The following is a 14352-nucleotide window of genomic DNA, read 5'->3' as shown; positions in this document are numbered from 1 at the left end:
ATATGTCATGACTTTTCCGACAACCCAATAAATCATCATCTCTGTATCCTCAGGGCCAAGCACAGTGTAGTGATCAGTAGCATCTACTCAGTGAATGAGTGGGTGGGTGGATGGATACATACATGAGTAAAAGACCTAGATGTTCCATGGGAGAGAGCTGTGTATAATACATTATTCCTCTCTAGGGGAGTAAATTGCTGTTCAGAGATTGCTATACAAATGTTTGTCTCATAGGGGCACTTCTGTGCTTCTATTCTCGACAGTAATTTTTGGAAGTGCAAATCTAGACATGTGCCTTTCACTCTTCCCCTGTACCCCTGTGGACTACTAAGAAACTTGATTTCCACTGGGCTTTGCTCTCTCCCTCTGTTACAGTGGAGCTGATTGACTGAAAGATAGGTAAATACTTGGAGACCAAGAAAAATATGAAAAAGAAAAAAGATGACAGACAGCAGATTGGTGGTTACCAGAGGGGGTAGGGTGGCGGGAGGGCAAAATGAGTCAAGGGGGTCAAACCTATGGTGACTGATGAAAACGACTTTTGGCGGTGACCATGCTATGGTATATACAGATATCGAATTATCGTGTACACTTGAAACTTACATAATGTTATAAACCAATGTTACCGCAATAAAAATAAAAGAAAAAAATGAATTGCAAATGCCAAGTTCTTTTCAGGTTTACTTTTCTGATTCCTCACTGTTACCTCCCTGCCCCTCACTGCCCAACAGTACTCCAGGGTTTGTGGGGTTCATGGCATTCATTAAAATGAGCATAAAATAAACAGGTAGAGATTGAATTAAAAGGAAGTGAGGCAGGCAGTTTTCTAGTGCCGTGGAATGTATTATTCTTATCTGAAGTCACACCATATTGCCTGTCATATAGTAGGTGTCAAATCAATATTTGTTGAGTGACTGGACATTGTTGAAGGAAAGGTAGATTATATATAAATACACAGATAAATTGTTTTTCTTAAATGCAATAAATGTGGAACAACTTTTCTACCCCTTCTTTTTGCCTACCATGTCCCTGGTTCAACCTGGAAAAGTGACTAATTAGGTAGCCTCTGTCAAAGGAACCTTGCCTGAACTTTGGTGCAAGTACCATTCATTAAGCACCTCTGCTGGGTTCTTGAGGCTCATAAGGACATGAGAGCTTAGTTGGTCTAACTTTCCCCTTGTATACTCCTAATGATAGGGAGCTCACTACTTTATAATCTTTGTGATGCTCTTAATCTGTGCTGTGATCTTTGAATGCCCTAAAAATCTCTGTTGCATCAATGACAGATATGGTACTAGAACCCAAACCTCTTTATAACCCAGACAAGGGTAGTCTCCGCTGGACAACCCTTAGAACTATAAAGCTGTATTTATTCAAAGGCGGTGGGGAAAGAGTTTTCCCAGGAAGCAGGAGACCGGGTCTAAGTCTGAGCTCTGCCCTTGACTAGCTGTGTGCAATTGGGTCATCCCTTTCCTTATGTTTCCCTTTTTGCACAATGAGGGGTTTCAAACTGAATTCTCTGCAAGGTTATTCCAGCTCATGTGTTCCGAAATTCTCTAGCGAGGTCTAATTAAGATATTGTAATACAGTAGTTCTCAAAGTTTGGCCCAAGAATCCCTACGGGTCCCTTAGACCCTTTTCTCACTACATACTTGTGGGAGGCAGGATTTTCTTCATATAGTACTTCAGCCAAAACCGTGTGTCACAACAGTGCAGGAGTGGCTACAGAGTCCAGCTCCTATTAAGCCCAACATTCAAGAGAATTGCAAAAAATGTAAAAGCATTCCATTTTTCTCAGTAAATTTATTTTTGTTGTAGAAAATTTTGCTATTCTTTATGAAATGCATTAAAAAAATATGCTCCCCATGTGTCATTTATGTTAATATGTCTTTTTTTTTAAGATTTTATTGGGGAATCGGGGGAAGGGGAACAGACAAGTTGCTGTCCTTTTGTTCTTCAGTCTGTTGTGGAAGACGTTGCTTCGCTGGCCCAGGTTGGCACCATCGTTGTGCTCTTCCCAGGCGAGGCAGATCAGTCACTGGCTTCCAGATGGCCGCTCACGGCGGCTGCTGGCTGCTCACGCTGGCTGCCGGTCACACATGGTAGCTGATGGCAGCCCACTACAGCAGGGGCTGCAGCCTACGCCATCGCCAGAGACTCACGGCAGCCCAGCTCCAGGTCGAGCTGTTGTTCACCATCTTAGCTGTAGAGGGCAGTGTCACTGGCCCTCATGTGGGATCCGAACCGGGGCCCTGCTGTTCAGAGCTGGCGTCCCAAGCCAACTCTTAACCAATACAGCACTCGGCCGGCTCAATATGTCTAATTTTTGAGCAGGCAATTTTTAAACAAATGAACGAATCAATCAATACTGTTTAAATATCTCCGTCTTCATTTCTAATGCAGTAAATATCCACAGATGTAGCCCACAGAAATAAAAACTCTTTGGTCTTTCACAACTTTTAATAGTGTAAAAGGGTCCTGAGAGCAAAAATTTTGAGAAGTGCTGTTAGAACAGAAAAGAACTGGGATTTGAATCCAGGCAGTTTACCTGGAAAGTTCATTGGCTTACTCACTGCACTATACTGTCCTCAGGGCTAAAGTGGCCCAAGAGGCCCGGAACTGAATCAGAAGTCGCCTGTTCTCTCCGATCGAGTGCCCAAAGCCACAGCTGGTGTACCTCCTCCTGGAGGTCTGGAGCCAAAGAAGGAGGTGATTCCAGGGAGCAGTGGGCCGCATGGCCGTGGTAGGAGGCCTGTGCTCCTGTCCTGCCATCTCGCCTCCATGGTTCTCCATCCCCAGGCCTCTGGCTGTGGGGGGAGGAGGGCATATGCTCACAGGAGGGAACACTGCTTGGCTCTGGGGGCTTCCACTTGGAGGTGGATGCGAAGCAGCCATTGTCTTGCCTCGGGCTGACTATCATCCTGACAGGGCCCAGCAGAATGGCTAGAAAGAGGGGGAGAGATCAGTTATCGCCACCTCCCAGGACACAAATGGGGAAACAGGGCCACAGGGAAAGTTGTAAGCTGAGCTGGAAGGATCCCTACAGACCCTTGGGACAAGCCTCTGGACCAAATCACTGATAAGGAAAGTCCTCAGAGACAGGCAGAAGCTTGCTCAAAGCATGCTTAGGAGCTTCTGGGGTCCCAGGATTTGGCCCTTTGCCAGACCAGCTCGGGTCTCTGAAAGGGAAGTGAGGCCAGGGGGAGTAAGTTATTCTGGGCATTGTGATGACATATGTCCCCAGAGACCCAAGCCTGGCCTTTTGCCATGGGGTCTCTGGGAGCCTTCTGGCCTCCAGCCATGGCACCCTGCCTGCGGAGGATTGGGACAGGAGGAATCACTGCTTCTTAATGGCTTCCTGCTCAGAATGCCTCCAGAACTGCCCAGCACTAACTCCGTTTCCACTGGGAGACCTGGCTGCAGTGCACGCAGAAGGTCCAGCTTCGGATACCAGGCAGAACTTGTGGATATGGAGGGTTCTGAGTATGGGAGTATGGGAGTGGATAAAGGAGGGCAGACGTCTTCTCAGGTGTTCGGAAAAGGACATACACTGTGATCTGGGAGAGAGCTGTGATGCCCTGAGGCGGCGGGGGGGCGGAGGTGGATGAAATGGTCTTTCATGGCTCACACTTCCTATGGATTCCCAGGGAAGCCCAGGAGTTCTGAGAGGAGTTGTGATTGTTGTCCAGAATGGAGAATTTTCTAGACTTGCACTATCCTTAACCCCAAACAGGAGTCATACAATAAACTTGAGACTTAGAGACCTGTGACCCTGCCTCTCTCTCAACAGCCAGGAAAACTGAGGCCCTGAAAGGAAGGGGACTCCCCGAGATGCCAGAGTGAGTCACGATCCCTGGCTGTAGAGCAGGGTTCGGGCATGGCCCCATGACCAAAGGCCCAGAGCTTCCGGTCTGAGAAGGTTTCCCCAGGCCATAGGTTTCCCGTCTGCTGACTGCCTTCACACCTGCCTAGGGCCTGCCTGGGTTGAGGACTCTCCTCTCTGGGCCTTTTTCCTTGGCACTCTTTCCACAGCCTCTGTGTGGTCTTGGTTGTACCCAGAGGCCCCCAGGGAGAGCTGGTATGTCATTCAGCAGGAGGCTTGCCAGCGTGCAGGTGGCAGGACTGGCGCGTGAGCAAGCAGGCAGGCTGGACACTCCAAGCTTGGGAACTGTAATGTTCAGAGAATTCCAATTGGCACTGCTGTCCAGTCCCAGCCAACTGGTTAACGGTGCTGAGTTTGAATCAGTGACCCGCCTCCTGTCCCTCCTCCTTAGCTAGCCTCTCCCTCTCTCCCTCCCTTCTTCCCTCCCTTGGCCGGCCCTCCCGGAGGCGCCTGGAGTGGAGCGAGCTGAGCTCAGGACAGCCGCTGCTTTCCGCCTCTCCCCTCTCTGTGCCGTGCCGGCTGATGGAGTGCAGGGCCAGGGCTGGCTCCCGTGGAGCCCCCGCTCCCCTCTAGCCTAGTCCCTAGAGAAGGAGAGGCCTGTGCCCAGCAGAGCTGTGCAGGGCCCTGCCACCTCCCCACGCCCCACCATGCCTCTGCTGGACGTTTTCTGGGCTTGCTTCAGGAAAGTGAAGGTAAGTGGCTGTCCAGAGCCAGCCCACCCCACTGCTCAGGCGAGAAAGGAGGCAGCTGGGGACCACTGCATGCTAGCCGCAAGGCAGATGGTCTTCTGAGACCGCCTTGGCACTAGCTAGGCTTGGGATCAAGTCCCACCTTTGTCATTTAACCAGCTCTGTGACCTGCCGCTGCTTTCCCACGAAATTAAGTAGGCTAGCTGGCTCCTGTTCATTAAACTTGCCTCTGTTGCTTCCTGGGCCTTGCCACTGAGGCACGGTTCTTAAAGCCCCAGTCTCCTTAGCTTTACAATGAAGACAATAGTGACACTGACTTTATAGGGTGATGGGGTTGGTGGGGTTTTTCGTGTATTCAATGTTTGCAAATATAAGAGATAATGTGTGTAAAGTTCCTAGCATGATGACTAGCATGCACGCATAGCATCCATACGAGTGGTGGTCACTATTACTATGATTATGATTACTAATTTCCATCAACATATATCAAGCACCTTCTCTGTGCTCGGCACCATAGGAGTTACACAAAGTAAAAAATGGGCATGGTTTCTGTCTTCAGAGAGGAGGTAAGAAGAGTGACAAATCTTTATCAGTAACCTACTACATGTATATGGCAGACACCATGCTAGATAGTTGGTCGGTTAATAAATATCTGTTTCATGCCTACTATGTCACGGACATGAGTACAGGGGTACAGCAGGACCCACAGTCTGTGTAGGGCATGACTTCTGCTCTCAAGAACCAAGGAAATGATATTTATTTAGGATCCTCTAGGTACCAGATGTAGGCACTTTCATTAACTCTGGTGGTAATCTCACAAGCCGTTGTTTTTATGCTTTTATACCTAGAGAAAGGACACTGAACGATTAAGAAATGTTTACAAGGACACTCAGACATGACTGGCAGGGTTGGGATGGGAGCCCCAAGCCCGTCCTCTCCATGACACTATGTGATTCTAACACAGGATGAAAGAAGGGCTGGGACCCTTGGAAGGAAAGATCACTTCCACCACTGGGAGGGGCTTGGAGAGAGTTCACAGTTTGTCACATTTGGGCTGAGCCTGGGGCTCAAAGGAAGAGAAGAGTTTGTCAGTCCAAAAAGGGGGGAAGGGCATTCCAGGCATGCCTGGCAGTGGGAACTTCATGAGCAAGAGTCCGGAGGCCGCCAAGTGGTGGTGGGTTGGGGAAAGGGCTGGTTCGTGACGGCATCAAGCACAGGGTTCAAGGGGAGAGAAAAATTGATCTGCGGGTTTGTGGCCCTCACCTGGCGGGGGTCCCAAATGAGATTTTCACTCATCTGCGGTGAAATGAGAGAAAAGTGGGGATAGTAGAGTGCAGTTTTCAGAAAGCTAAGTTAATTCAACTCAAAAGACTATTCTTTATTTAGAGATGATTATGTCCTTTGTGAAGGGGTGGGGTTCAAGTGATCTTTCTTTATGAAATAAGAGTGAGAGATTTAAAAAATATCTGTCCTCAGGGAAATAAAAATGTTTGCAACATTCTGACTGGTCCCCTATTTATTTAAGTATTTTCTTCCTCACCCATGAAATTCCGAAGTCTGGAGGCTGTTGTGTTAGGGTATGGGGGGATTTTAGTAAAGGAGGGATATAATGAAATGAATGTTTCTAAGCACCCAAGCAGTCTTGGGTGGGGGCGGTGTGGAAGGGCCCACATGATGAGGTGGAGGCAGGAAGGTGGGTGGGAGGAGATGATGAGAGATGGAGCTAAGGATAAGGGCAGGGAAAGGGGGACTGTGAAAGTGCCTGAGAGGTTTGACGCCTATTTAGCATCGCTGTCCACTACCTGGCTAACCACTCTGGGTTCCTGGCATGGATTTAAATCTCTTTCTGAGAATTACCCCAATCTTTAAGACTGCCAGCAAACACTCCCAGCCCATGGCAACACCTTAGAACTTGTTGGGGTAGGAAAGCCCCAAGAAAGGCTAGGGATGTCTATTCCACGTCCCAGACACTAGTCGCACGCGTGCGCGCACACACACACACACACACACACACAGACATTCACTCATGTGCGTGTCCACAAACACAGAATGTACACGTTTGTGCACATGCTCAGCTGCACACACATACACACACACACACAGAGACAAACACATGCAAATGCGCATGCACATGCAGACAGTGCAAAGCCACAAACATGGAGCCTCACATATACCTGCACACACATAGAGAAGTAGGCACACACGCACACAAACGCATACCCTCCCACACACAAGCACGCAGGCATACACAGACCAGGCACATACACAAAGTTATGTAGACATATAGAAGCATGCACGTGGACACACAGGGCTGTGGTGGATGCAAACCAATGCGTGGTTAGATCTCAGGGCTAGGAGGCAGCCTGCCAGACCCACGCACACGCTTGGGTTTCACATCTCCTTGTCCAGTGCTATACTGCTCTGAGGCCCATCAGACAGGCAGGCCTTCTGAGCTTGCAAGCTCCATCAACGGTATGGGCTGCTTTGGGCTGAGAGTCCTCTCAGCCTCAGTTCGTTGTCTGTCAAGTCAGTGCCTTTCTCACAGAGCGCCTGGCATGGAGTAGGTGGTCAACACACCTGACTTGAGAGCAGATTTCCCAGCTGCACACCAGAGGCACCAAAGCAAAGAACAATGGTCATTCCATGTTTGGCTACTCCAGGGTTAAGATCTCAGGTTGCATCTCTTTTGTCACAGCCCTCTACTCTGGCCTTGCCTGAGTCTAAGAGCAGAGCGACCCATTTGGGAGCTGAAGAGTGACACCTCAGAAGCCATGGATCCTGGGAAAGTGACAAGGGGCCAGGCCAGGGCTCAGGAGTGCTTTGAGTTGCATTGGGGGTTAAGGGCAGCCAAGGGACAAGATGCTTGGATGTGAGATGAAGCCAGTGTAAATAGTTCCATACGTGTCTGCTGTGTGTTCTGGAGGCCAGCGGGCCGGGAAGGTATCCATGGTCTCTCAGTACAACCACGCACACGGACGAGTACCCCGCCCCCAGCCTCACACCTCCACATGCGCGTGCGCACACACACACACAGGACTGTTTCTTCCATGTGCTCTTTCACCCCCTCCCAGCATCGAGCACGGTGTTATGCATATAGCGAGTCCCCAGAACTTGGATGCTCTCTCATGGTATTCTCTTGTTTCAGGTGGGCACATCAGTTCTTGGAGGGCACTCGCCTCCAAGTGAGGTAGAGAATCTGGCTGGAGCTCCAGCTCAGCCATGACCTCTAGGTGACATTGAGGGTCAATACTCCCTGCTGTCCGTCAGCTCTTTCCTCTTATGACAGGTAGATAGTTACACAATACCCGAGATGGAAAGACCCACAGAGGTCATCTGTTTCTCCTTCCAAACTATCGATGAGAAAACTGAGGCCCAGAGAAGGGAAAAGATGTGCCCAAGGTCACACAGGGGGTCAAGACACAACCGGATCCGCACACGGTCTGTGTAATAGAGCAGGTAGGGCATCTAGACACATGCCACACACACGTGCACACATCCACGCACGTGGTAATAAAATTATAGACAGAAAAGTCCCTTGTAAACTGGGAGGTTGGCCTTGTAGAAGTTCCATAGGGACACCATGCTTGTCCCGAGTCACTGTCCTCACATCCTTAGTCACGCAAGTGAGTACATATGTGCACGAGGGCTCTCCAGCATTCACCCAAGGACACATTCTCAGCAGCCTCTCCTGTTCATGAGCTTCCACAGAGTGCTTGGGGCTTCCACGTGGCTGCCTCGGTACCTGGGCACACGGGTGCATGCTTTTGCATCCCCTCTGCAGGCTCATTCATGCGCATATGCTCGGTACACGGCCTCATGTCTGCTTGTTCACACCCTGGGCCCTCTCTGCCCCAGGCCAGCTCGCAGCTTCCCAGTCTTTGCCAGGAATCAGCATGGCAGGATATGGGGTAAGAGTGTGACAATGACCGGTGATTCCGCAGTTCCACTCCCAGCCCCCAGGACCTCTCCACTTTTCCAGACCTCTGCCCTTGTCGCCCGTCAGTGTGTGTTTGCCATGGGAGAGGCAGGAGGAACTGTGGAGAATTCAGGGGAGCGTGTGAATGCACAGAAACCCTCAGATACTCTGCGTGCCCTTCCCACATTCCATGCACAACTCCTCTCTACCAAGACGCCACCGGTGCCTCAACCAGCCTGAGTTTGTGTATGTATATCTGAGACTTATACATACAGCCACCTCTCAATTAGTGGGTCCAAAGCAAGACGTTATGAAATAGACTCTCAAGTCATGACAAAATCACTTAGCAAGGGCAGAGTAGGGCCCTATACCCCACGGAAGGAGGTTTCACCCCAGGACCACTCTCTGCAGTTCTACAGCCCTGACTCACAACTGACTCACATAATGTCAGTTGAGTGGTGGGTACTGGTTCCTGACAGGGGTGACAAATCCACGCTATGGATTGCCCCTGTGTGGCTAATTGTAAATCACCTAGATGCTGACATGGCCACGCCTCTGTGATGCACAGCTCCATGAGCTGAGGGGTAAGAACATCTGGTGGTAACGTCATTGGCACAGGTGGACTTAAAGCAAGTTGTCAATCGGTTTCTGGGGGATCCAGGGAGCTTTCTGGGAGGAGTTTCCAGCTCAGAACAGAAGGCAGCTTGGTGTGGCAGAAAGAGCACTGGACATGGAGTCAGACTGACCTGGACACAGTGCCTGCCTCTGCCACATCTAGGCTGAGTGGTCTTGAGCAAGCCACCTCTCCTCGCGGATGAGAGTCAGTGGAGTTGCCAACGAAGGGCTGTGTATGCGAGCCTGTCACACAGCAGATGTACAATAGGATCCAAATCTGAAAGGATGATCCATGGAGGGAAAGAGAAGGAAGGCTTCTTCAAGGAAGAGTAAGGTTGGGACAGGAGACGGAGGAGGAACAGAGCCAGAGGATTTGCCCCGGACATCGAGATTGGGTGTGGATGGTGATGGGAGAACGGGTAAAAATGAGAGACTTGTGAATTTTTATATAGGAGTTCAACCTTGGTGTTCCTGATGCACTGAAAAGATTAGGACCTCTGGAGTTAGAAGACATGGCATCAAGCCCTTTAGTATCTGAGCCACAACATGCTAGCTGTGTGTCTCTGAGAAAGTTACTTCACCCCTCTGAGCTTTAGTTTCCTGCTCTGTAAAATGGAGCTAAATAAAGTTGTGATGATGCTTAAAGGAGTTAATGTGTACAAATGGCTTAGAAAAGTACCTGGCACATAGTTAGCAAGCATCAACCATTGTTATTGTTTGTACACTGGGGAAAATTATAATTCCTACCCCATGAGGCTGATCGCATGAAATAACGATGGCAAGGCCTGTTGAGATGTTCATTCGTTTCGATTTTGACTGAAATGGCGAGGGCGAGTTTCCTTAGGCTGAGAATAGCCTTCAGGAAGGTCTGCCCTTACTCATTCACGCAAGTGGTATGCATTCAGGGCTTACTGTATGGCCAGCACCGCGTTAGGCCCTGGGGAGATCGACAGTGGTTAGTAAAATGGCGGTAGGTCCCCACCCTCATGGAGCTTTCTATCTAGTGGATAGAACATGAGTTTTTCACGCTCACAACCCCCACGTGCTCTGTGGTTGGCTATGGCTGATTCAGTCCAGAAAGTGTCAGGGTATGGAACTGTCCAACAGGTTAACAATTTTAGTCTAACTAGTACCTACAGGTAAAGGATGACTAAGCTGGGCTCCAGGGTACTTCCTGTAGGAACACAGCTGCAGCACTCTTAAAAATGGACTGGCCTGGGAATGGGGACGGGGACCTCCCGAATTTGCCGGTTGTGAGCTCACTCATCATGCTTGCTTGCCCCTCTCCCCCTGTTGCCCATCTCAGCAAAATAGGTACGGTTTGCTTGAATCATCTGAGCTTGGACGTTATTTGTTCTGGGGAGCGGGAGAGCTGGGGATGGGCACGGGGGAGGTGAGACGGGGAGGAGGAAGCAAGCTTTGACTCTGACTTATGTCTTGAACACAGATCGTGACTTTGCTTTCAGCTTTTTTTGGTGCCAAAAGCAATATGAGTGGGGGGCTGCTGGGAGGTGGAGGACGGACCTGACAATATGGCTGCTGGGAAAGGCTGCAGATGGGAAATACCAGGTTTGTTTTTCCCCTCAAAGCACTAGAGAAAGTTAGAACTAATATTAGCTAACACGCATAGAGCACATACTATGCGGTAGACACTGTTCCAAGCTTTTCTCGTCCTCGTTTTACTGAAGCACAGAAAGATTCAGAAACTTATCCAGGGTCACACAGCTCTTAAGTGATACATTTGGGATTTTAAACCCAGGCCATTTAGGTCTAAAATCCATGTTCTGTTCACTGTGTTTATGTAATCTGTGCCTCAGTTTCTCCAGCTTTAAAATGAGGGGGCTAGATTGGTTTTTCTCTTATTATATTTCATATATACTTCTTTGAACTTCCAGACCAAGTGAAAAAAAACAAAACCTGCTCCCAAAATGTCAGTGATTTCCACTCAAGGCCCTTGGGGAGGGGAGGGGAGGCTCAGGGAAACGAGCCTGTGTTGGAGGCCAGTCCTCCCAGTGGCCCCCAGGGCCTGAGAACAGCCGGACGCTTGGGAAGTTCTGGAAGCCAGGCCCTGGCCTGCATTTCCAAGTCACTAGTAACAATTACAGGGAGCAGCGGCCCAGGTGGCCTGGGCTGGGACGTGGGGTCAGAGGTTTCACAGTGTGGGGGGGGGTGTGGGGGGTGGAACTCCTTGACCCCACCCCTCTAGCCCACCTCTGAGCTGCTGCTGTCGCCAGGGACCTTGGAATCCAGTTGGACCTGTAGTTCCAAGGCTAGGGCTGCCAAGGGACAGAGGAAAGGAACTCCTGCACTTGGGGAATGGGGCTCGAGGCCCTGGAAATGGGCGTTGGCTGACTTTTCCTGGCCTTCCCCCCCCCCAAGCCCCTGGCCTGGGTCACCCTGGGCGCTTGAGAGAAGAATGCGGTACAATGGTAGCATGCAGGAGCCTCTGGAAATAGGGCCCTGACTTGCTAGCCCAGCTTCTGCCTCTTTTCCTCATGAAGAACACAGGGACAATAGTCCCTACTTCATAATTGATGGACACGATGACATGTGAAAGGATCTGCCACGTAGTAGGTGCTCGGTAAATGTGAGTTAAATTTGAGGAGAGTTGATGGCTTGCTTTGGGTGACCCTGGGCCCATGGCTTGTGCCCTCAGTTTCCTCGTCTAACATAAAGAGAAATTTTCCCTGCCTGGGAGCACCTAGAATTGGGGACATCCAATGTGGAAGTCAAAAGACAGTATCTAACACTGATGTTATGACCAAGAAGCTCAGGTAATGGGCTGTGACTCCTCCTATCCTCCTATCTTCACCCCTGGTCAAACTAGCTGAGAGCCTAAAAAAGAGTGCCATTCTACCCTGGAACCGCTGTGTCCCTCCCCTCCAGTCCCTTCCTGCACTCACTCATCTAAGGCCCCTCCCCTGGAAGGACTCCCAAGCTCTGGGCAGGAAGGAGGGTCCCTGTGGGCCAGTGGGAAAGTCAAGTCTTTGGGATAGGACATTCCTGAGATTATCCAGAGAACCCCATGGGGCTTGCAGCTGCTCACTGGTTCTCCTTCGAGGCCCTGCTGTGGAGGCGAGAGGACAGTAGGGTCCAAGGCTGGAGAAGGCTGGTGGGCAGGGGGCCCAAAGGCAAGGGGCTGGGCCTGGAGTGGCCCTGTGGGTCCAGTGAGGAGCCAGGAGTGGGGAAGGGGGAAAGGAGGCTCTGCCAGGACCGGCAGGAGGGAATTAAGGTGCAAAGGGTCCAAGGCAGCAGGGCTTTCTGTCCGGGCTGAGTTATAAAGTGATATGCAGATCAGCGTTCCTCGAGCCACAAGTTGGGTAGTCTTTGGGGATGGGTGAGTGTGTATTAGACTACGGTAGTCCGGTGGGCAGGCAGGGAGTCCAGCCTTCTGAGAGGCCCCACACTCGAAGCCAGTAGGGACAGCTCGCACGCACTCTCAGAGAGGGGACAAAGGGGAGATAGACCTCTGGGGATTCCTGAAAAGGTGGTCCAAGACGCTGCATTCTCCAAAGACCTTCTTGAAGGCCTTTCTTCCATTACCCTTTCCTGGTTGGGCCTGTCCCTCACCCTTTTCCTCATGATGGAAGGATGAGAATTGTCAGGGACCCACCTATGATTATAAGAACAAGTGTGAAGCCGAGCAAAGAGCTGGTGAAAGGTACACAGCCAGGCGCAATGCCTGTGGCTGTCAGTACTGCTCTAAAGCAGGTGTCCTCTGCCCTTTCAAGGGAACAGACTGGTGTCCCTCAGGGCTGCAGCACACTACTCTCAGCAGGCCACTGGGATGGGGTTTAAAAGTGGCACCATGACACCAGTATTCCAGTTTAGGGCCTGGTGGCAGGCTCCATCCAAGCCCCAGCACGCATGCTGGCCTCCATGTACCCAGCTGTCTCCACCCCGGGCTGTGAGCTCCTCTAAGGACCCACCCTGTGTTTCATGTATCCGTGTGCCCAGCCCAACACAGCCTAGAAGTGTTGGCTGAGTGCATGGAACACACGTACATACTCGTGCGCACACACGTGCCCACACCCACTGAACCCCCACCCAGCGGAGAGACCCCAAGAGACAGAAGAGTCAGCTCTTGAGGGGTCTGGGAGTCCTTTTCCCACAGTGGCCATAGTCTGTGTTGGCAAAACATGGGCTCGGCCTGGGGGCGGTGGGGGCCCACTCCAGAGGAAGGGAGGGTCAGGCCGTGAATAGGGCTGTGTGTAGCTCAACTGAGAGGACTGGGGGAGGCAGGAATGTGAAGAACGCGCTCTCGTGACTGGCCCCAGGCTTGGGCCTGTAGCAATGCACTGGCCAGGAGCTAAGGGGGAAGCAGAGAAAGCAGGAAAGGAAGGGGGGAAAAACCTCTCTGGGCTTGCTCTCAGATAGCAGGGCAAGGGCTGGTCGCAGAGGCTGCAAGCTGAGCAGAGAGGATGCTGGGAGCGTGAGCTCTGTCCAGCCACCATGGCTGAGGACTCCTTGAGCCTGGACGAAACCTGTCTGTAGCCTTTGCAGCTTGTCTCTGAGACACCCCTCTCAGACCTCCCAACTTCTCACGCAGCAAGCAGCTTTCTGTCGCCATCTGCATTTTGGCTCTGGTGCTCTCTTTTTCACTCTTTCAAGATGATTCGCTTTTTCTCTCAGAAATTCCTGATCTGTCTTTTTCTGTCTGGCCACTCTATCTGCCACTAGACTCCAACCTCCTGAAGGGCAGGAACTATATCTGCTTCTGTGCAGCTCTACACGTACAGGTCTGCCATAGCACCTACTCCACTGCTCTGGGCAGGCGCTCCACAGATCCCTCAAACCCAACATGTCCAAACGAGATTCATGAGAAAAAGAAGACCCTCCCCCTGGCCCATGGCCCCCAACCACACCTTTTCCTCTGTTCCTGACTTCAGTTAACAGCCCCCTCATCCACCCAGTTGTCCAGGGCACAAACCTTGAACTCATCCCACTGCCCCGATCTGCTCTGGCCTCACCATCTCTAGTTTTGCTTAACGTCTCCCACCCCCATTCCCGATCTATTCTTTACTCAACACATAGAGTAACCGTCTGAAATATAAATCTGACTCTCTGACTCCTCTGTTTAGGCCTCTTCAATGGCTCCCCACTGAGCTCTGGATAAAGTTCAAATTCCTTCATGTGACCAACAAGGCCCTTCATGATCTGGCCCCTACCCGCTGCTCCAGACTCATTTCTTCCTGTCTGTCTGGCATTCTGTCTGCAGCCAGACTATGCACAGTTCCTCAAAGCACACG

At 50.9% G+C, this 14352-nt stretch overlaps 1 protein-coding gene across 1 annotated transcript in view; it reads left to right on the top strand.

Moving 5' to 3' along the window:
• Positions 1-4344: 4344 nt before the first annotated feature.
• STARD8 (StAR related lipid transfer domain containing 8) overlaps positions 4345-14352 on the top strand; it is a 65180-nt gene continuing 55172 nt past the window's right edge. The window contains exon 1 of the mRNA XM_019648048.1: positions 4345-4575. Within this exon, the coding sequence (XP_019503593.1) occupies positions 4531-4575 (45 nt within the window). The 5' untranslated portion in view covers positions 4345-4530. The remainder of the gene's footprint in view (positions 4576-14352) is intronic.

Source organism: Hipposideros armiger, unplaced genomic scaffold (genome assembly GCF_001890085.2).
Source record: "Hipposideros armiger isolate ML-2016 unplaced genomic scaffold, ASM189008v1 scaffold_119, whole genome shotgun sequence".
Taxonomy (NCBI): Eukaryota; Metazoa; Chordata; class Mammalia; order Chiroptera; family Hipposideridae; genus Hipposideros; species Hipposideros armiger.
This window is presented reverse-complemented; position numbering and strand designations above follow the sequence as displayed.